Genomic DNA, 23,733 nt, shown 5'->3' on the forward strand with positions numbered 1-23,733 from the left:
GTGGCATCTTCGCTTTGTTTTTGCCAAATCCAGACTGCCTTGTGTGCTTGTCTCCATGCTTTTTGCAAAAACAGTACAGCATCCTCCCCTTTCCTGGCTGAGCTCCCCCACCCAAAAAGTGCCATCTAAGCCCAAGCTGCAGAGTTTAACTTCACTTCTGGAGCAGCGTGTCCCCCCATGGCACTGCACTGCCTGCCTGCTCAGGGGACGCTAATATCCCCCACGTACAGCCCCTCCTGCAATCCTGACTCTTCCTGACTTGAACCAAAAGTGCCTGATTCTGGAAGAAGTAGAAGCTGCAGTCTATTATTCAGCTTCGTTGTAAAACAGGCTGACTGCGCTCTCAGTGTCTACCGAGGAAGATGCTGGGAACCATCCTGCTGGCAACTGTGGTCCGTTTTAAGAACTGCCACCTTATCTTTTTTATGAAGCTGCTGGAGGCTTAAAGCAGCCCTTTCCTGCTCTTTCATGGTAGGGCTTGAACTCCTCCTTTGCACCTGGCAGCATTTTCCTCCTCTGAGTGAGCCCCCTTTTTTTCTTTTTTTTCCTTGTATGCATGAAGATGATGCACAATTAAATGGGAAAGGGAGAGCGGTGTCTGTGCATAGATAGAGCCATGGGGAGGCAACCAGGCAATTTAGGTTGGTGCTTAATACGGTCCAGCAGCTTTGCTGGGGTTGTGCAAAACTATGCACTAAAAATGAAGCACTTTTCCTGGAGTAACATTAAAAAAAAAAAAAAAGTTACATAAATTTTCACTCACCTTAGCGCTCAGAGCCTTGAGCACAGCCTGGCCGGGCCTGGCAGCCAGCCCTGAGCTCTGCTCTGACTTGTCGGGTGCTTGCATAACCGAAGGCAATTCTGACCTCTGCTGTTGGCCCAAAGCATCATCAGGCTGCAAAAAATGCAGCACTTCCCGGAAAGATTGTATAATCTTAGATATAGAGTTGATCTTGGCATGCCCTGCATGCTCTCTCTCCCTGGTAGCACTTCTTGGCGCTTGAGGTTGGTGTTATAACACAGGTTACAAAACAGCTGGAGGTAAATCTTGTTTTCCTCCCCCTTGAGTGACAGGGGATCCTTGTCTGTTACTCATCCAGAAATGTAACATAATGATTACTAAAATCCGACATGGATTAGAAACATGTTTTTTTCCCCTAAATTAACAAAAAGCCTCAGAGTGCTTGGTAGGGAGGACGAGCAGATTCCGACCTCTAGCATCCTGCAGCTGTACGGCAGGAGCCCGGAGATGCTCGCTCACGTGGTGGTGAAAACGCTGCGAAAAGACAGTGTGTCTTCACACAATGCGTAGCTGGGCTGAGGTCAACAAACTAACATGGTCTGGGAAGGGGGTGGTTACTCCTGCACTTGCAATTAATTATAAAACTGCTGAAAGAGATATAAGCTGCCCCTGATGGCGAGAGATCGGCATGAGATGTAAATCAGGGGCTGCTATAGCTAGCCTAAATCTGCCTTCCTCGTACATCAGGTTGGGCTACTGCTACGAGCATGATGCTCTTTAGATGACCTCTAAGTCTGGTCCAGGCTGGCAATTCCCATGTAAAATGCACATATATTTTATGTTCTTTGTCTGCTGTCGTGGTTTAACCCCAGCTGGCAACTAAGCCCCACACAGCCACTCGCTCACTCCCCCATGGTGGGACGGGGGAGAGAATCGGAAGGGTAAAAGTGAGAAAACTCGTGGGTTGAGATACAGCCAGTTCAATAGGCAAAGCAAAAGCCGTGCACGCAAGCAAAGCAAAACAAGGAATTAATTCACTGTTTCCCATGGGCAGGCAGGTGTTCAGCCATCCCCAGGAAAGCAGGGCTCCATCACGCGTAACGGTGACTTGGGAAGACAAACGTCATCACTCTGAATGTCCCCCCCTTCCTTCTTCTTCCCCCAGCTTTATATGCTGAGCATGACGTCATATGGTGTGGAATATCCCTTGGGTCAGTTGGGGTCAGCTGTCCTGGCTGCGTCCCCTCCCAACCTCTTGTGCCCCCCCAGCCTGCTCACTGGTGGGGTGGGGTGAGGAGCAGAAAAGGCCTTGACTCTGTGTCAGCACTGCTCAGCAACAACGAAAACATCCCTGTGTTATCAACACTGTTTTGGTCACAAACCCAAAACATCGCCCCACACTAGCTACTGTGAAGAAAATTAACTCTATCCCAGCCAAAACCAGCACATCTGCTTTCGTATTTTTTTTGTAATTTGGATAATGAAAATCAGTGAGGTTGTCTCAAAAAACAACAGAGTTGTCATCTTAGTAGCTACAGAAAGCTGAGAAATGCTGCTTTGAGAAGCAGACCTTTGGGGAGGTTTAGACCTTTCCCCATTCCCAAAGACATGAGTTTATTCATATGGTGCCCCTTGGTACCAGGGGCAGGAGCGGTCCCCAGCAACTGGAGGCCCTGGTGCTCTGTTGGTGATGGGGTCATCTGCTTTATCTCCCTTCAGCTTGGTGTGCGGGGGAGTTGTAGAAAGAGGCACTCGAAGTGGTCACACCCATAATGAGGAGACTTGACTATTCTCACATCCTGCGTTGAGGATATGTAGTGGCTCAGTGTATCCATCTCAGATGTATCTCTTCAAATGCTCAGACAGAGGAAACATTAAAAAAACAAACACCCTCCTCTCATGCTACCACTTGGCTAGAAGCTGAGACCAGACCACCACCAAAGCTGGGTTAGGACACCCATAAGACCCAGTGCCTGGGGAATATATCCAAGGTGGTATTTTAAGTAGATAGGAAAGAACTGGAGAACAGAGAAGTCAGAGACACACATGTATCTCCACGTTGCAGTCTGATCCTTTAATGATCTTCTGATAAAAAGCTATTCCTAAAATATGCTGTTGCATTTGTCTTCGTACAGTCTTTCTCCACAGTGGGCTACATGAGGTGATGCTCTGATGTTCTCAGTGGCTTCATACCAAAGCTCTGCCGGCAGGCCATGGGGTGGCTGGATGCCCTCTGTGGTGTCCAAGACCCCACCAGAAACCCATTCTGGGATGGGTACGTGGTGCCTGCAGCAACAACAGTTCCACATGGACAAGGCTTTGCCCCATGGCTGCTGGGCTGGTCCAGGCAAGTCCTCCAGAGGAAACATGTCTTCTTTTCACCCGCTTCACTTGGTTGTCTGCAGCTTTTCTATCATAGGGAATAAAATCCTGCCAGGGGCAATCTGCTCCACCCTAGTTACACTCACAGCCTGCTTGCCCTGTGTCTCCGAAATCTGGTCTCGCCGGTGCTTTCGTAACCCAGCATGTGCTCTTACACTTGAGGAGTGGGGGAGTTTCTCTGAACCACGTCTCAGTCTGTGGGGCCATAGCTCACCAGGGCCCATCGTTGCATTGCTGCCATGTGGTGATACGGGGTCTCAGGGCAAGTACGGTGCCATGGGCAACACTGCTTTTGCCCCCAGGATAGGCTATCTTGATCCTAGAGATGTTTTCGCAGCCTTTCAAATGCTGACGTGTTGTTGTGTTGTGCATAACTATTTCTCTCTCCACCTGAATAATCAGCTTTTGGCAGGGTCTGGCTTGTGATAAGATGCTGGGAGACTTACCATGTAGTGCTGAAGGGTTCAAGCACAGATAGTTTTTGTGACCTGAGAAACAGAGGGTTCAGGATGGTGTGTCACCACCATGAGCTGTTGTGGCAGGTTGAAGGCAGAAGAAGGGTTAGGAGGTTGTGTTCCTGCCAGGTTGATTGCTACATCACCTGCTTAAAAATCATGAGTTGAAGAGTATTTTTGATATTATGCCATCGTGGATTTGGCACAATAATTTGTTATTTGAGTATTTGTCAGTTCGGCTGCATTAGGACAGGTGTAATTGTATTTCAGACATGAGCATCGTGGGTTGCTCTGCAGACTCTATGCACAGCAACCTCCATGGCACAGACACGTGTTGGGGGGGACTCATGCACCCCATTGGCAAGGAGGTAGTGGAGATCCTCCTTTTTACAAAGCTAGACCCGGTGCCTGCATGTCCTGGCCTGAGAGGATCTGCCTGGTTTTGCAAGAGCTGTTTGAGAAGCGCTCTGTTTTCTCCAAGGAAAAAGTTACCTAGAGGAGTAGGTTTCATATGCAGTTGTTCAGTGTTTGATGTTCATCTCAGAGCTTCAAAAGTGAAAATTCATGTTTCTGAAATATTCCTATTCTTTTCCTCTCAGAAAAGGATCAGCAGTGGGGAGGGAAAAAGGGAGAATGCAGGAGACAAAAATGAATTAGAAGTATAATATTTTTTTAGTTTGAAAAGATTTCCATGATTGTTTTCATATTCCTTCAAAAACCTGTATTTTGTATGGAAAAAAAAGCATTTGTTTTTTTCAGGCTAAATTCTTCTTCTGCTGATTTGAGCAGTTACAAAATTGTTCTTCCTTTTATTTTCCATTTCAGAAACCCCAGCTGGACTCATTGCTGAGAACCTTCTCAAAGCCAAAGAAATAGCCCTCAATGACTCTCGTGTTCCTGAACAGCTCAAGAATTACTTAGAAAAAGCTCTTGATGTTGCTCTTGGACTAGACCCTTACCTGGATGCAATGGCAACTTCAAAGAGGTACGGATACTCCTTTGTAACCTTGTGCTTTTTGACTGTGATTGTATGAATATGTTCTCAGATTTTCTGTTCAGAATGTGCCATAAACGTGGGGGACAGTGGAAGGAAGAAGAATGAGAGTTAACTGCACCCAAATATATAGCAAAGTGTGCGCGGACCTGTGCGTGTCTGTGTGTACCTTTGGCCTCGAGGAGAGGAGGTGAGGACAAAAAGTCCTAACTCTAAGTTTTGGAAGATGTTGACTATTGACCCTGTGTTGGACCATATCCTGTGAAAAATCAGCAAGCCAGCCTCCACGCAGTGCCTGCTGAAAGGCTCAGAGAACGAGCCCCTGGATCAAATTGGTGCTGGGATAAATAAAGTATGAAGAAAACCTGCACCTCTGGATCCACCCTGTAATAACAGCCTTCATATGCAGCTTTTATCTCCAAGCGCTCAACATTAATTAATCTGCTAACTAAATTACTCTAGTAACTAAGCTAATTAATTAAACTAATTTAAGGTATCATTAATTCAGAAGTCCAACTGATACCCTCATTATTCTTTTTTGAGCTACAGTATATTACCCAGCCGTGTGGGGTCTGCTAAACAATTCCCATTTATCAGTGTACATTTTGCTATGTGGAAAAAGCCAGTTCTGTCTAAAATTGACAATGTGTAAACTGTTCCAGGCTGTGGATTATGGGAACGCTGAGCGTTCGTTCTGTTGCTGAAATAATAGCTGATAGTTGTTTGACTTACGCTTGCTGTACGATAATAGCTATACATTATCTTATTAAAGTTGTTAAAGCATTTGTGAGGGGCAGAAAAGAGGTTATATGAAATGTTCTACTCTTTAAGTCTTGGATTATCTGAGTGTGGCTGACACGGGTTATGAATTCTTTCTCATTTTACTGAGGAGTGGTGGGGGATGCTGGGGGGGGGGGGAAGCTGAAATGGCTCTGCATTCTGACTTGCAGAAGTATCACCAGCCATTTCTGGTGGTTACTTTCTTCAGATAGGGTAATCTAACCTGTCTGCAGGCTATGGACTTCTTCCAGTCGTATATTCCCTTCTCTTTGTAATAGGTAGCATCTCACTTCATCCAGAGACGTTGTCACAGGCCTGGCTTCTGTGAAATAGCATCTGGAGATACCCTGCTTTTCTCAGCAGTTTGTGAGGAAAGCCATTTTTTTCCTGTCTTGCAAAAAATTTTAGATTTTACGTTTTTTTCCCTATTCTGCAATGAAACCTTTCTTTGGCTGAAAAAAATATCCCCTGGAGCTGAACAAAACCTGGCCAGGGTAGCTGGAGCCATTTACTCCAAACCAGCAGATAGAGAGACACCTGTCTGGGACCAACTGGAAATGGGAAAGATTTGGGGTTGAGCAGTGGGGAACGCTGTCCTTCGGTCCCACAACCCCTTCTTCCCAAGCCCCTGTGGCTGGAGTGGCTGCCAGCACCGAGACGGGCCTATTGCCAAGCTAGGTCCTCTTAGGACTGTAATTTAGGGATATTTGTAATGCTTCTGGGCTAATTTTTCATGCTCATGCACAGATGGACCTTTTCCAGGAGTTGCCTCTTGGTTGCTGTTTTTTATGCAAGATACTCAGATTTTGGTTGTTACCATAATGTTGAAATTTCTTTCTTTTTCCAGAAAAACTTCACCTGACCACGGCCCAGGGGACGCTGGAGGAACTGAAACCAGAGTTAGGCTGCAGGAAGAACGTGCCCCTGATTCTCTGAACGGCAAGTTGGTCAACCAAGAGGGAAAAATTGCACCAGATTGGTGTAAAGGTCATCACTGAAGTTCATCATCCTCTACTCTGTCTTGAGTGGGGAAAGGATGAATGCCATGGAAATGCTCAGAAAATGTGGAAAATTACTTAAAAAGAAAGATAAGAACTTTCTGTAGGCTTTGATCTTCCTTTTGCATGAATTTTCCCTGTCCCCTGCCTCCCGTGCCCTTGTGCCCGTGCACGCGGTCGTGAGTGCTTTAATTCACAGTGCCAGCCCCATCCCTTAGTGAGCAGCAAAGAGATCATCGTCCTCACTGGAAGGGGAAGGAAGGGAAAAATCATGCTGGTTTGGCTTTAGTGGTATCTGACAGGGGTTTTCGTGCTTTTGCCGTGGAGGTGGCCTGTGGCCAAGCACTGTACCTTTTCAAGTAGCAATACCCAGGCTTGTATCCCCATATAAAGCCTATTACACTAAATCTATTCCCAGATTCATTCTTCCCAGATGTTCCCATCTTTTGAGTAATATATCATCACAGTGAAGTACTCTTATAATGTATTACACTAATACATTGTTCGAAGGACACCACTGATGATAAATTTCTTAAATGATGGTGCTGTCTAGGGATAATGACTCTAAGAGCAAATGCAAGGTAATGTAGTGATTTTTTTTTTAACCGGGTTCCAGAAAGAATATGGAGACATCTTAAAGCCATTTTCATATGGGGGGAATGTTAAAATATGCAATATTTCAAGCACTATTTAACAAGCACTTGAACAATAGCAGCATTGATGATAAAGGTTCTACATTTAAAACCAGTCCCTTTATTCTGTTGTCTTTTAGCTGCATTTTAGATGAAATTTTGTCAGATTCTGTTGTTAAACCCTTATTTGAAAGTGTTTTAAGATTAGATTTTTTTTTTTTAATGATCACTTAAAAGGTACATTTAATTTTCATTGTGAACAGGGTACAGTCTTTCCTATGGTTTTATTTTTAAATTTTTCATTCTTGTCTTTCAACAGGCCAAATTTTTAGGATGTTTGTTCATATGATCAAAGCCAGGAAGATTTTATTAATTGGCAAGCTTAAAGGTTACAGTATCCTTGCTATCGCAGAAGAATTGCCAGATGATGGCAAAATCCTTGCATGTGCAGAAGTGCCGTATCTTGGAGTGAACAGCCAAGAAGCATTTGATTATTCTTCAGATGGTAAAAAGATAAGCATGCGAGTGGGACCAACGGCAGACACTTTGGAGGTAAAGTCTACTGGAAGGGGAGTTTGAGAGCTCTTGTGCAGAGCAGATTAAAGAGTTTCGGGCAGGTCCTATTACCTGCCCGCAAAATGCTGGGTGGTGACCCTAGTTTGCTTGCAAATATGTGAACACACTCTTGCACTGGAGTTATTTCTTATTCATTACAATGTATATGGGACAGCTCTGTCATACAAGATAGGTTTTTTTCCTTTTTAACTAAAATACTGCAGCTCTTTGATCAGAAGAATCACAAGCTCGAAATGTAGCTCGGTAGGCTTCAATGGCAGAGTTTTACTTGATGTGGGTGGGCTTTGTTTCAGGGTCTCTAATTCCAAATATAACAAGCTGGAAGAGCGTATCTGTGCCCTGCTGAGCCAGCTCTCGAGAAGGACAGCTTGCTCCCGGTATTCACAAGAATTGGGAAAGTCCTGAAGAAGTTTGTAATTCAACCACAACCTCTCACTCTTTCCCCCCACTGAAAACACTGCGGGCAATTAGCCCCCAAGTTTCTCACTTCCAGAGCAATGTGATAACCTTCCGACGGGCAAATGCGTTAGCTATATTTGTTTCATTCTGACTAGTGACTTTGTCCCAAGAAAGAGAAAAGCTTATGATTGCCAGCATCTAGAGGAGTCTCACGTCTAATTCCAGTTTATGGATCTCCAGGACGTTGCTGCAGGTCCAGCACGCTAACAGGTGATGCCCATGCCAGGTTCATTAAATATACAGCCTTTCTATTATTAATGCAAACCAATTTGATCTGATTCCATTTTCAATCTGGATGTATCAGTGTGAGCTTGATTGCAAATTTATTTGCATTAACAGGTACCATATTTGTTTCTAAAATGAAATGGCCAGGAGCTTTCTGACCTCTGGCTTTCATGACCTCCAAGTTTGATAAGAAAGAAACAAAGAGCTTTGCCAAGTATATGAATAAACGAAACGTTACAGATCACCTGCAATGTGCAGCATTTAAAATCCCAGCTCCCCACAGTGAGTGTGAAATTAATTGAATTGCTGTTGCTCTCTAGTGCCCATTCTGTGCAACTGACTTACTGTGACTGAATTAAAATACCTAGAGGCAGGCAGAGTACATGCTGTGTAGAGATTAAAGAAGGGAGCAAAGACATGAAAATTAAATCCTTAAAACAGAATGTTGCAATTGATTTTATATCCTCCGACTGCAATGCGAAGGCACATCCTGACCCCAGTTCTGCAGGTACTCAGAGCTTCAAATAGCTCTTGGAGCTGATGAGAGCGGAGATGCTCGTGTTTGGCAGGAGAGATCCCAGCGCTGGGGAAACCTCTCTGTGCAGGATTTCTGCACTGGGCTCTGAACTTTTGTTGCTCAACCTGACAGATATTTTGTCATTGGCGTCAGGACAATCAGGATTGTCCTACAGGTCTTAATCCACGATGGCTGTAAATGATGAAGCAATGCAGTTTGTGGTCTCTCTGGTGCCTTTGCATTTTGGGATCATTGAGGTTTGCCCGGCTGGAGTGGGGCAGCCATGTGGGAACACACCTGGATGCACGGAAGAGGCTCAGGCTGTGAACAGCATGCTGCCTTTTTCCTCCTAAAGACGACCAGTTTAGGTTGGAGACCAAGCAGGCTTCCTCTGCTGCCACGTGGGCATCCTGAAAGGCAGGGAGACGAGGCAGTCACAGGCGGGAGATGGGCTGGGGATGGCACAGCCAAGCTATCACAGCTCAGCTTCATGGAAGAGGTGGAGAACAACAGTGTTTCTGCCCGCCATTGTCTGCAGGGAGGCTGGTCTAGCGCAGAGCTTGCTAACACTTGTTGAAAAGCGTGGTGAGATTCAGGAGAGCTGGAGCTTGGCTCTGGCAACGATTGTCTTTGTTGTCTATGGTGTCTGCAGCCCTTGGTTTCATTCTTGTCCCTCTAGAGAAATTAGAGGGCAGAGATGGTCACTCACCACTTGCTCGTTGGAAGTGCCTGCTGCAGCTTTCTTGCTGTGGTGACTATGGTTGAATTCTGCTTCCAAGCCGAGTGCGATAGGGCAGGATTTCTGCTTGTCTGCTGCTCCTCAGATTTTTGCAGCAGTGCAAGCTCCTGGGAGCAGAAGACTTGCCTCGCTGCGCTGGCTCTTTCAAAGCACAAAAATGTCATATGAGCTATAAATAACACTACCTGTCAGGGAAGTCCTTTTCTGCTGCATGAAGCTATGATTCAGAAAGTCCAAACTGCCAGAAGGTATACAATGTACTCTCACTTCTGGTGTAACCCTAGTCCACCCAAGAGTTACATACTAGCCTCGGGTAGAGGGTACCATCCAAGCGCTGCAGGATGTGTCCAGTGCTGCATCCATCCATGCCCTTTACAGGGAAAGCTGCCAGATGTTGCAGCAGTTGCCACAAGGATGTGACACATCTGTGCCTGCGCACCTCAGACAGCGGGGCCTTTGTGGGACCCACGTGGCTCTGGCTCTTCCACCTACAACCGCGGCTCATCAGGGCTGTGAGCGAGCGGAGAGCAGTGCAAAGGCAGCACATCAGTCCATAGCGGCACCTTGACCAGGGTTTCCGAAGCCTCTTTCTGCTCCTTTGCATTACCACATAGCGTTGGTGGGGATGGCCAGGTTCCCTGTCTCTTGTCCCAGACCAGAGCCAGCTGCAAAACATCTGGGATTTTGAGCTGTCAAAGGATGCTAAATACCAGACAGGAGCTGCAGAGCTCAGGTGCACAGTGGGGTTCGTTTGGTACCTGAGGGCATGATGGAAAAAAAATCCACCTTTCCCACGCGTGAGGGACGGGCTGCCAAGCTAGGTTAGGTCCCCACCAAAGCACGTAGTTCACATACACCATGGCACAAGCCTCTGTGCCCAGTGACCACAGTGATTTTTGCATAATATTTTGAAATGTGGACTGAGGGGAAGCCTTTCCTTGGGTTCAGTCTTTGATACAGGTACTTCCAGTGGGAATTAGCTACCTTTTCAATGTGTGCTGGGCCAGCGTTTAAAAACCTTTCCCAACAAGCTCTTTAAGCCTAAACTCTGTCATGCTGTGCCTGAATAACATGCTTTGCCATGCATCAGCTGTGAACAAGAGGCCTGATCCTGCACAAAGAGCTTCCTTTAATTCCCAGTGGACTTTTGGTTGAACAATGGATGCAGGATTGAGTCCGGAGGGAATGCAAACTACCAAGAAATTATTCCCATCCATGATTTTGATACTTCCATTTTAAAATCGAAAACGCAACACAAAAAATAACACCGTGTTTGCAGCAGATTCTGCTGATTGCAGGGCATTGTATAAGCATGTTGGGGTTTTCTTTTTTCTTTTTTCCCTCCGTTTATCAGACAGAATAGGTGAAGAGGTTGAGCTGCAGATCTCATTTCTCCTGTTTTGCTGCTTGTGAAGTCTGCCAACAGAATCCACCTTGACAAAGTCAAGGACTCTGCGTTTAATGTTGAACTGAGTGAATAAATTATGCATGAAATTGTGTCGGAGTCTCTAGTGTGCAGAATTGCTCCTTTTGATATGAAAGGTTAATTCAGAAAGGAGTCCAAAATAGCTGGAAATTGTGGGGATAAGTGGATAGTATTCACTGTTGTGAGCTGTTATTACTAGAAATTGCATTCCCTCTCTAGCTTCCCTAGAGATTTAGCTTTGCCGGTGAATATAAACTGTACTCAATAGAATAGCATTTAGGAGTAACAAGAGTGTATGTCCACATACAGTAAAATATTCTAATGGTGTTTTAAAAGGAAGCTGTACTTTTTCATGTATTCTATGTACCCTAAGGATGGATTGCTATTACATTTAGGTCAAGAACAAGGCATAGGGAAGGTAATAAGTTTTGAGTACATCTTTATTACAAATGTGCTGACTGTATGATCCATATCAAAGGAACTGGACAGTCATTTTTTCTGATTGAGTTTGTATGTGCCTTATGAAAGAGTGTTGTCTCTGATCAGGACTCCAATCAGGTTTTCTCTCAGCTTTGGCAGAAGATTCATTCATGTTTTTATTTGGGCTGTCCTCTCCCTGATCTTTTGCTGTATTCGTCAACAGTGCTGCTGTGCCCTTTCTCGTGCTTGCTTTTGGTGCATCTCCTCTGTGCAATGCAGCGCTACAAGTTTTTTTTCTCTTTTAATCCCAAAGGAAGTCAATGACTCACTGTAAGCAAAAGCATTAATTTTAGCCAAGTTTGCTCTGAATTAAGACACTTCTTGTTGCCATCTGTTACCGTCTATGATGCCTCTGTAGCAAGGAGCAGAGATTGCACTGTAAACATTCAGGAAATTAGTTTCAGCAGGATATTTTGCAGGCAGATTATTTCCTTCTGGATCTCAGCTTTCCTCACAGTTGGAGACGTTTGGGCTCTGCCTCTCTCCTAGCAAAGGACAAAGGCATCTCCAATGTGCTGTGAGGTCCCAGGCAGGGCCTGGCCCAGTCTGCTCTGGGAGGAGAAGGGTAGTCAATCCCTCCTCTTAAACCCCTCATCCATTTCAAGACAGCAGTAAGCTCTCCTCTCGTCTCCATCGTTGCACTGATATTTCCAGTGCTTAGGTCCGCAATCAGAGCTACCAGTAGGGCAGCTTTTTTTTTTTGGCTCCTTGGTTCAGCAGTGGGTGCTGGCAGTGAGGAAACCCTCTCCAGTGTGGTACCCTGGCCACGGTGACTGCCTGTCCAGGTGACCCGTGCTCTGCTAGCCAAGGAGCTCCGGGAAATGGAGCACTTTCCCGTTCCTGTGGCTGTTATCCTTTTGTGTAGAGGCTGCTCCAGAGGCAAAGCTGGTTCAAGGAATTTCATGGATTCCCCTTCTAGGCCTGGAGCTGTTTCCAACTAAACATGGAAAACCCAACAGCAGTCTTGAAGCTGTGGAACCAAGAAGCTCAAATGATGACTGGGTCGCAGCACGAACTCCAAGGCAGTGATTCAGGCATTTCCATATAGGTGTCTAGTACTCGGTATCTAGAAAAATGAAGGGTGCCCAACTGACTTTCATGGCTGGCCATTCAGGACTTGATGAACAGGCAGAAGAGAAATGCCTTCCAAACGGTCGCCTTGCACAGCCAGGCAGTGCAAGGACAAAACAGCCATGTGCTGGATACGCATACAACACAGGCACCCTCCTAGGATGAAAGCTGTAAAGTTAAAAGGTGGTTTATCTGTATCAGAAGATAGATAAGAAGGAGATAAGCTGTCAGCAGGTAGACAGTACAGAAAGAGGGCTGAAATGAGGAGTCCAGCTAATATCCAAAGAGCTACACAACTCCATATGGACCTAATGAAGTCAATGCATAAAAGTGAGATTCTTTTTCATTAGGGAGCCATACCACGGAGCAGTAGTAACATATGTTCAGAGATGGCCACATCTGCTTCTGAATGTCTGCCCCCCACCTCCTCTGCCCGGGAAGATTACAAGACAGAAAGTAGTGATAAGTCACAATAATTACTTGAATTTGGCTTTGGCTCTTCTCCCTGGGGAACGAGACCTCTAATCTCTCTTCCCGATGGACTCCTCCTCCCAGCTTTCATCTTCTGACCTTTCATGAAGTATCTACATTGACCAGACTGGCTAAGTTGCAACCTGATATAAGATGCTCTTCCACAGTAGCAAAAATGTTCCTGCTGCTTTCACCCAATACAGCTCAAGAGGTAACCAGGGCAAAATTTTCGTACTGGTCATGAAATGAAAAGATGAATCCCAGGAAACCAGATGTCCCAGTTTCTGCTACATTTATTATAAACCAGCATATATTTGGCCTTAATGTCTTCTTTCATTATAGTGTAGTATCAAAAGGTGTCCTAAATGCAGACTCATGAATGCTTTTGGCAGAGCTTCTGTGCTATCAAGCATCTGCAGTTAAGTGTGACTATCCAGGCTCTCAGGCAGGCTTAATTTCTTAACCACTAACAAGCCCACAATGACACCAGTTTGCACAATAGAGTAATTCAGAGCTTGAATGATCCACTTCCCGCTATTTCCTTGTCTAAATGACGCGCTCCCTGCTTCAGAAAGGCTCCTGAAATCTCTGTTTGGGAGCCATCAACCTCACTCCTGAAAACAAATTAGTTTTTCACGTTCTGTTGCCATTTGTTATTGATGCTTTCTCTCGTACATCTCAGGGGATCGCTCATCACTCATTGTGCACAGTGTCTCCAAACACAAAAGGGAAATCTGGATGCAAGAAGTGCTGTTAAAAGTTGTGGTAGAAACAGTGAGTTCTGGAAAACATAATTGTTTCTCTTTTCACTCGAAATGCCAAGACTTGAAAGCTTTTCTGCTTGCGGAGATAGGTGGATGAGCTGTTGTTTCATTGCAACGCACACAGATGCAGTTAAATAGTCCCAGATGGAATCTGAAATATTCCATAGCAGCCTCTTGGGCAGCGAGTGCATTAACTGCCACAGGAGAAGGCTGTAAAGGCTCCCATCTGGTCATCCATCAACACTTTTATACATTATCATCAGCAGCCTGCTTGGAGGGAAGGTGTGCCACATTTCTGAAAATCCAATTAGATGATAGCAGCCAGTTCTCTTTTATCCTCTCTGTTGCGGAGCCATCCAAAGCATTTTTTTTGATTAAAGAAACATCATTTTCCTTCACAGGAGCTGTGCTGCTTTATCTCTATCATGACCTGTTCTTTTATGTGCTTTACAATTCTGTTATTAATTGGGATTTCAACCATTTTCCTGCTACTGAAGTGGGGACTCAGTAGTTTGCAATTCCCAGGATCAGCCTTATGCCTCTTTTTCCCAAAGACTGACATAATCACCACTCTTCAATTTGTTGATAGTTACTCTTTTGAGAAGAGATAACTTATTGCAGCACCTCAGCTGCAGGGTTTGATGCCAGTCCTCTCCCATACCCTGATGGAACAATTCCCTTTGACTCTAGATATGCAGATGTTCCTGCTGTGACTCTCAACTTCACAAGCTGGGATGAGCCATCCTCTTTTATATCCTGATTTTCTTTGAGAGGTTCAGAGTTTTGGGCAGCAGCGTTGCTGAAGAATTGTTTGCAAAGCATAGAAAACTCCCAAGATCTCCAGAAGTACTTCTAGCAATGTTACTTTAAAAGAACAGGGTTCCTTCTGTTTTGGGTTTTATATAAAGGACATTTTAATGGCAAGACTTTAAATTTTCAGGTAAATAATTAGTGTTTTCTCCAACATAATTTTTTTCCAGGCATTACATGCTGAGGACGAGCACTTTGATATAGTCTTTATTGATGCTGATCAAAGGAACGCTGTTAACTACTACAGCTTTGTCATGGATAACCACTTGCTGAGAATGGATGGAGTGATCTGTGTAGAGAATGCACTCATAAAAGGACAAGTCTACCTGGAGAACATATCTGATGAAAATGTACTAGCTGTCAGAAAATTAAATACAGTGATTAATTCAGATCCTCGTGTTGAGCAGGTTAGTGCAATGCAATTGGTTAAGGTGCCCGTGGTACTGTATCTATGGATTTTGCAAAGTACTCTTTAAAAATGTTTCTTTTGTTGGTGTCATTATCCAGGGGACCTAAAATGAACTCAAATTTTATTATAATTCACCTCACTTGAGCTCTGTGTATGAGCTTCTATATTCAGAAATGGTCCCTACTCTCTGTCTACATCATACACAGTGTTAAAGGCAAGATAAAAGTGGAGCACTTAAGAGTGAATAATCAGCTCTACAGTACAACCAAGGAACCGGCTCCGCTTTAAAGGCTCTGGAGGCTGTAGGGCATCACCAGCACAATAGAAGTCAACAAAGTCCTACTCCAGCAGGAGGAAAAAAAAAAAAGAAGTAACAGGGTGCATAAAAAATATGCTATGGTTTTAGAGGCAAAATTAAACAAATATCCTTCAGGGCTTTGAAAGCAGGCACGAATGATGCTACCCCAGGGCAGTAGCCGCCAGCCTGCAAAGCTTACTTCTGTGCCACGGCCGTACTGGGGTGGCAGAGGGGCTGCTGTGGCTGAGGGGAGCCATCGAGGATGGCCGGATCCCTGCCTGCCCTTCTGCACTGTAAGGCTGGTCCCGTGGTGGGACAGGCGAGGTCTGCCACCTCCCTCCCATGCTCCCGCCTGCCATACCTCCTGCCCAGGAGGTTTTGGTACGTGCCTCGTAGGCTTAAGGTCTTTGTCTATCTGCAGGTCAGACAGCCTCTAGAGGTGCCTCCTGTGATTCTGTATTTATTGCATCATCAACATACCAGTAGCAACAGCTTTTCTTTGTAGAAGAGGAAAAATTAATGACAATTTTCCATGCCCTGAATCTTACTGTGAGCCATTCAATGGATACAAATAGCTTGTTGTTTCCATATCTAATGTTCTAAAAGATTGATATTGGTGTTGAATCTCCAACACTGAGTGCAGCTTTCACTGAAATGTGATAATGGTATCAGAGAAGGTAGGTGGCAAAACCTACTGACATTCATCTATGGGTGCAGGACAGATGTTCTAGCAAATGCTGAAGAACACCAAAGTGTTGCTGTTATGGTTTGCTGAGCTCCAAGAATAAGACTGGTATATCCTCATGACAGCGTTAGCCAGGCAGTGGAAATCCAGAAGCCTCAGCAGCTGGCACTGATTTAGAAAACGGAGAGACAAAATTGCATTTTTTTTCCTGGCATTTGTGGAAGCCGTGAGTTTGGAAGAGGAACGTGAGCAAGTACAAATGCCTGACATATTTGTGTTGGAAGGAATTTCGGCTAAAGAATAGCAGTATGAGAAAAGGTACTGTGGCCTAAGGAAGGAAGGACTATCCTTCATATTAGTTGAATTCGGGTAATAGAAAGCCAGGTACAAAGCAGTTGAGAACTGTGTGTGTATACGTCATATTTGCAGATAATTTTACCTGTGCGGAGCGGACTGAGCATCATTCGAAGGAGCCTGGCACCTCCAGATGCAGTGATTGAATCCAAGGTGTGTATTTCTTTCTGGGAAAATTTTGACTCTGCTGAGGACAGTGACAAAATAATTTCCAGGGGTTTGGTGGCAAGAGCCCAAACTCCCATTCTGTCGTGCCGTGGTGCTGTGCAGCATGGACTTACCAGCTTAGGGCTTGGCACGTATTAGCCTCACTAGTCCAGGGTTACACTAAAGCTATTAAATGCTGATTCCTTGCAAAGTCTTTTGGATCAGCCACGCTGGTGCTGTGATAAATCCCTGGCGCAGCTGGCGTGCTGCTCGCCGGGTGTCTGTGCCCGGTGCTCTTTGGTCCATCCCATGCAGGGGAGTGTGGGCAGATGGAGCTGGGGCCCAGCTGTAATGAACCAATGCAATATTTCTGCAGCAGTCTTGTTTTGCCCAAAGGCAGCATGCGATGCCCTCCTATGGTCTCTGAGCTTAATATTTTCATGGCCTTAGATTTTGCTTGTCCTGTGGAAAAGATGGTGCTTTTATCTTTCTCCATTTTATGTAGCGGGCATCATCCAGCTGTAATGAAATTCCCATCTGGAATCATAATGGCCTAACTCGGTAAATCCAGACCCAAACATCTTGATTGTTTTGCAGTTCCTGAGTGCTCCCAAAGCTACACCCACCGGCATTTCCTGGCATTTCAAACCCAGTATTTTAAACATCTTGTATTTTCCATTTTGATTCCAGTCAGGGGGAAATGATGTATGGCAGCTGATCAGATGACAGCTTGGTGTAAGTTACTGGCTGGTATCTTTATTTGCGCACTAGCCTTGTGAAGATGTTTTGATTGCACTCCACTTGAGCCAAATCCTGCCTTTGGAAACTTGTTCTTAGCCTCCGTGCCTTCCTGGCGCCAGCTGAGCCTGAGGGCAGGATTGGGCCCTGGGGGTGAAATAACTGGACAACCTAATCAGTCATCTTCTAAGACATTGTACCTGACCCATCTCTCATGGGAAGCCGGGTCGGAAAATACCATACCCTACTCTCATGTAAGTGGAGTGGTCGGTGTATCTCCCCAAACCACAGCCCTTCTGCTCCATTGTCTTGCACCTTAGTGCTCCTATTGAGGCTCGCATCTGTGGGGATAAGGATGCTTTTTGGCTTGAATTAGTCATACCTTTTGTATTAAATAATGGGCCAAGAAGACGTGGATCCCTGTTCGTGCTCCCACCTCATTCTCACAGGCAGAGTCCTTCATAGCTATCGCTTACTGAGCTTTGTACCTTACTGTGCAATGTATGTATGTTTTTGTTTTAGAAAGAAGTGGTGAGGGATGATGTCTTCTGGGGTTATAACAGGCGCCGCATCCTTGACCGGCTGCGTTTGGATGGCAAGGTGGCCTATGTCACAGGCGGAGGGCAGGGAATTGGAAGAGCCTTTGCTCACGCACTGGGGGAAGCCGGTGCTAAAGTAGCCGTTGTGGATCTGGTCCTTGCAAAGGCAGAAGCGGTGGTGTGTGAGCTCAGCCTCAAAGGTAAGCACGAGACTGACCTGCCGGTCCTGCTATACACAACCCGGTGACGGGTGCTGTAATGGGCTGCTTTCCTTGTTTCAAACCTGACCCTGTCTCTGCGGTGCAATTCTTTTTCATCCAGCCCTGATGTTCCTCATAGTAGATCGTGCAGCAGCCAAGGCACCTCAGGCTTTACTAAGGGTGGATGACAGACATGGTCTACAAACTCGTTAGCACGTATCCCCTCCCTGGCACCTCTTCTATACCTAATGTCTGGACCATGAGCCAAAACACCAAAACTGGGTAGAGATATTGTCAACCTAAATCTCTCATTGTGCCCTCAAACTGAAGCAAAGTCATTTTTGAAACCCCCATCTATAGTTCTTTCAAACATGCAAGATCAGATATAGGAACAAAATACTAATAGACATAATAACTAAAATCCCAAACAAGAGGTAAAATCCTCTACAAGCCACTTCTATTTTAGCAGTAAAACCAGAAAATGTAACATAAAATTGAATTTCCCCCTGGAGTCATGCTAAACTGCAATTGTAAAGGGGGAAAAAGAAAACTGGAAATATATTTTTAATGAGAAAAGAAAGGAAGTGTTACTCATTTTATAATTCCTTTTGTGAGATTACAACTGAGCCTTTTTCGAAGTTCAGTACTTCATTGCCTCTAAAGACGGAGTTTTACCCAGGAAATTTTCACATCCCTGTTTGGATTAAGTCACCAGTATTTGTTTCCACTCTGACTTCAGAAAGGGATTGGGCCATTGGAAACCATATTCTCCAGCAAAACCAGCCCCTGCAGATGTATTTCTATCACCCAGTCTCAATCAATGTGAGGAATGGTGAGGAATGGTTCAGTTCTGGTTTTGATACCACCTGAGCCTCCACAGAGAACATCTTAAAAAGTCCCCATCTGTACGATCCCAGCTCTAGTAAGCAGGGGACACTTTACACTGAGTATCAGTGTACTGGTTAAAGCTTTGATTGCCGGTCTGATCCCGACAACCTGGAATAGAAAGTGTCCAGCTCCTATTACAAATTCTTGAGTCATCTGGTCCCTCCTTCCCTGAAGCTTTTCATTTTCTTATGCACTGAAGCCATATGGTCTTGGCGCAAAGTAGCTGTGCCCTACAAGTTAACTTGCCTTTTGGACATTTTTTCACAGTGAGATCCTGCATATCAAGTAGAGCTATTCAGATAGAAATGGGTTACTTGATAGAGCCATGAGACGTTGGATGCCAACAGCCTATTTGAAAACTAACTTAACTTTTCTCCAGGGCATTTTCAGTAGGAGTTTGATCATCCATCCTTCAATGGCTGCCCTACATCTCTGCTCCTTCACCGGTGGGCTGCAAGCCCAGAGGAGGTGAGGGGGTGTTACAAAATGCAGTCGGAGAGGTCATGAGGCATAGCAAATATTATTGCAGTCTAAAGTAAAGAAAATCTCGCTTCTCAGTCTTTACACATCTTTATCCTTTGAGGTCACATACTCTCTGTCAACTTGACCAGTGCAGCTGGTCAGGGCACGTCTATTCCATCTCATGACGGTTTTTGAGGTTTCAAATTTATTGTCATTCCTTGTTGGAACAAAACCCAAACTTTGTAATGCTTTTGTGAAAGGGAATTATATCCAAATGCCCGTTTTTGGAAAGGATCTGAAAAGGTCAGGTTTTCAATCTCTTTCTCTCCAGAGGTAACTAGACAGTCTAGCCTGGACCTCAGAAGTTTTTCCTTGAAAACTTTTGTTGAAATCAATATGTTTCCATGAAACATTTTGGCTTCAAAGTAGTAACATACTCTGTTGGAAATAAATTTTGACAAAAAGGTTCAGCTAGCTTTACTCTCAAAATATTCACATGAGTAATTTGAAGCAATTGTAGTATTAATACATATTTTTTCCGGCTATAATAAGCACAAAGGAGCTGTGATTTTTTTTTTTTTTTTTCCTCTTTGGTTGTGGATCTCTAACTCAAAGTTGGAAACACGGTGCCCCAAGTCATTCCCATACCGATGCTTTTTCAAAACATTTTGCTTAGCTTTCTTAAACCCACTTTACTTCTTACACCAAGGAGCCTTTACTGTCTTTTGGGATGGTGCCATCATTTCATGATGAGTTTTAAACATCAGAACCTCTGTGATCTATCTCACTTTTAGCTTTGTTAGACAGCTCGGGTGTATCTCCCTTGGCTACAGGCGTCTTTGTTTTTAGATCCTGTGTGAATACCTTTTTCAACAGTTACTAATGGATCATGACAGAAGAACCAAAAATGATGAAACATAACCAAAAAATCCTAAGGGTTACCTTCCACTACATACCCTTCTGTCTTCACAGGGAATCACTGCCTGTACCTTAAGGGAAGAATTAGTCTGATGGGATTTTTAAAATGTGCATTTTCACTGTAAACTATGCAAATGCCTTCCCCACAATGTCACTTCTGATCTTCTTGTCTATCTGCAATGCATTACTTCCATTTATACTGAGACACCAGAGATGAAGCCCCGTGGCAGGGGGGCTGTGTACATGTCCCCTGCAGAAGGGCACCTCGAGCAGATTCCGCCACATTGATGCCTCTCCAGCACGGAGCCACTGGGCTCCTCTCCTGCCCCTCTCATCATAAAACTGCCTCCCCGAGCATCACAAAACTAAACTGAGGACTGTAGAGATGCACTGCTACCATCATGCATCGTGTGTTGGGTTTCTTATCTCTGGTTGGGACTACAGATTTTAAGCTATTTTTCCATAGTTTATTTTATTTATTATTTTTAACAGACGGTTTGGGGGGACAGTGGAGAGACAGAAAGTGTTTTTTTCCCCTCTCTCAGAGTGGAGGGATATCAGCTGAATTGATTAAGGTCAAGTGTGGGAGTCTGGTTTGAAGTGAGCATGCCTTCACTGCTTCGCTAGACACTCACGTGTGGCACCTTTTGTCTTGTTTTTGTGAACTATTGTATAAGATGAAGCCATAAATGGGGTGAGAGTTGGAGGGCAGGTGAAGAGCCTCATTCTGTTACCATTAGTAACACACTTGCACCCATTTCGTCCGTAAATTGAATAAGAAAGATTGCAGCAGCTTCCTGTACATTACATGTCTTGGTAACAATTAAGAGGAGCAACGGGGGCTGTCTGGCTGTTCTTATTCTTTCAGCATATTTAGCATAAAACCTGCAATAAAATAAGAGGTCTTGTTTTGTGGCAGAAGGGGCATTCGTATTTGTAGGTGGCTGTATTATGGGTCTGCCCTTTATTCTGCCGTGGAAAGCAAGGGGACCGTGGCATAGCTGAAGGCCAGAGGGGACTTTAGCTCCCATGGCCCAACACGGGGAGCACCCCAGACCAGCATCACCTCGGGGCGTGCGCTCTGGCAGGCTCCTGGAGGCACTGGAGATCAAGAGGAGCTTTTCCATCCAAAAGCTGCTTGCCTGTCATTTTCTTCAAACTTCACTGGGCAGTTATCGTTTTGCCTTGCTTTTATGGAAGTCTCCATCTCAAAGCTTCGTTGTGGGAGAGTCTTCTCCTGTTCTCCTAGGATAGGTTTAAGGCTTCTTTTACATTTTTTATTAGAATGATCTAAAAGAGGGACCAATGGGGAATAATTTTTCCATTTAAATAGAAGTTAAAAATCTTGCTTTACAGATCTTAACAGCTGTAACTTCCCACCTGTGCACTGTTTGCTTGCGGACTGCTGATCTACTGCTGATCCAACCCCAGCAGCTGCCCCCCTCCTTGTGAGTTAAGACCCATTTCACCACAGCCCTTACTGGGTAGCCGCCTTTGACTTTCAGGATGGGTGTAATCCCATTGGCATCAGGTGCCTCAGTAGGCTGCTTATTTTGTTTGATAATAAGGGTATTTAAAGCTGATTTTGACAGTAAATTAAATGGAGCTATTCATCAATCGGCACTGGTGCAAAAGTCAATGCCTGGATTTTTCTAGGAAAAAAAGTACAACTTTTGCATGTTTCAAATCCAGTAAATCTCTTAACTTCTGAATGTTTGTGTTATTCTGGTGGTGTGATTTGCAATAAATAAGGCCAGGCACCATGACTACCATACCTGGGAACCTGCAGGTATTCCCGCTTGGCTCCCACCTAAAACTGGTTTGGTTTTGCCTGAGGCTGCCAGCTGCCTGGATGCTGTAGTTCATCCAGAAAGCACTTCTTTGGACAAATTGCTTTGATTTCTGCAGCATCTTGGGGGGAACTGGCATAACAAAGCATCTACATTCGAGCAAGTGAAAGAGTCCTTTGCTTTGTCTTGTTCCTGGGCTGTTACCCTCCACCCACGAGTGATGCTCCCTGTGGAACCGCTCACGGATGGGGAAGCTGCAGTTGAGGGTTTGGACAGAAGATGGTGCAGTGTTCAAAGCTTCGTCCTGGTGGAGTGGCAAACTCCACTGTCACACCTCGGTTTTATGTTTGCCTCCGACAAGCAAACCTCGCACCAGTCAGCAACTTTAACAGCAGTATTACAATAACAAACACACATTTTGCTACAATTTGTGGAGCGATGAATTAAGGTGGCATATATATAAAATACGTACATATATGAATTAATAAGTAATCGTAAAATAGATTTTTTTTCTTCTTTCTCTGTGAATTCCTGTACGGACTTCATCGCTCTTATTTTAATGCAGGGATTAAAAGCATTGCCCTCGCAGCAGATGTAAGCAAACCCGAGGACGTGCAAAGGATTGTGGATTCAATTGTAGCTCGCTGGGGCACGGTTCACATTGCATGCAACAATGCGGGAATCAACATGAACTCTGCAAGCGAAGATACTTCCCTAGAAGAATGGGACAAAACTTTCAATGTTAATTTACGAGGATTATTTTTGTGCTGCCAAGTAAGTGTGAAACGCTGCACTGGTTTGTTTTGCAAATGGGTAATAACTTCCTAAGCATTTACTTTACCAAGATAGAATAACACTTTATTACTAATCATCACAATAAAATTGGTCCTAGTTTTGGTGGAGTTAAGGAGAGATTTGCTTTATATCCATTACAGATTTTGATCAACATTTTCAAAAGCAGTTGGTACCTACTGGCTGCCCAAGCCCAGGCATTTAAGAATGGCCAGGTTTTTTGGAGGGTGGTTGACACTTCCTGAAACCCAGAAAGCTCTGGGGGGCCATTCCCAACATTAGTGAGTATTTTGAAAAAAATTGCCAACAATGAAGAGGGTCTGAAATGGCAATGGGATTTTTCCTGCATCAGCCATTTTTATACCAAGTTTTTATATCAAGTGCTTAAAAAAAATGTGTTAGCACATAAACTCTTCTGAAAAGTGAAGACTAATTTATTATCATGTCATTATTAGCACAATCACAAAAAGGGTCACTGGTCTTTCCTTTAATTTCTGTCACAGGCTGCAGGCCGCGTTATGCTGAATCAAGGATATGGGAAGATAATTAACACAGCATCTATGGCAAGTTTAATAGGTGAGTGATGAGAGCTAACAGTTGTGCTTCAGAATCCATATTTTAATTACTACCAATGCTATTTGAATCAATTAAACCTGTATTGGGAAGGAGTAAATCACTGACATTTTGTATTAGAGGAAATGTACTACAAAATTTTTATTGATATCATTTTTCAACATTTATCTGTCCTCTATGTTTTAGAGCACTTATTACTTTTTATAGAAGAGGAGGAGCCACCTTCTCTGACTCCGATGCACTGATGGCATGGGAGGGGTGCTGGTGCACTCCCCAGTAATTTCAGGAAAACGCGTTTGAGTGCGGGAAGCCGTGTCCCTCTGATGTTTACAAGCCACCCGAAAGCTTTTGTGCCGGTCTTCGCCCCGGTACCCGTGGGTTTTATTTCATTATTGTTGCCAACAGGTGTCTCCACCAAC

The 23,733-nt window shown here is 44.5% G+C and overlaps 1 protein-coding gene across 1 annotated transcript in view; it reads left to right on the top strand.

The window, feature by feature from the left end:
• The first annotated feature begins 1,144 nt into the window (after nt 1–1,144).
• The window catches only part of LOC143164334 (uncharacterized), a 33,344-nt gene continuing 10,755 nt past the window's right edge, over nt 1,145–23,733 (top strand). The window contains exons 1-9 of the mRNA XM_076346798.1: nt 1,145–1,289; nt 4,405–4,564; nt 6,201–6,334; nt 7,303–7,535; nt 14,692–14,928; nt 16,343–16,420; nt 17,675–17,891; nt 22,515–22,723; nt 23,245–23,317. Of these exons, the coding sequence (XP_076202913.1) occupies nt 1,145–1,289; nt 4,405–4,564; nt 6,201–6,334; nt 7,303–7,535; nt 14,692–14,928; nt 16,343–16,420; nt 17,675–17,891; nt 22,515–22,723; nt 23,245–23,317 (1,486 nt within the window). The remainder of the gene's footprint in view (nt 1,290–4,404; nt 4,565–6,200; nt 6,335–7,302; nt 7,536–14,691; nt 14,929–16,342; nt 16,421–17,674; nt 17,892–22,514; nt 22,724–23,244; nt 23,318–23,733) is intronic.

Source organism: Aptenodytes patagonicus, chromosome 8 (assembly GCF_965638725.1).
Source record: "Aptenodytes patagonicus chromosome 8, bAptPat1.pri.cur, whole genome shotgun sequence".
NCBI classification, from domain to species: Eukaryota; Metazoa; Chordata; class Aves; order Sphenisciformes; family Spheniscidae; genus Aptenodytes; species Aptenodytes patagonicus.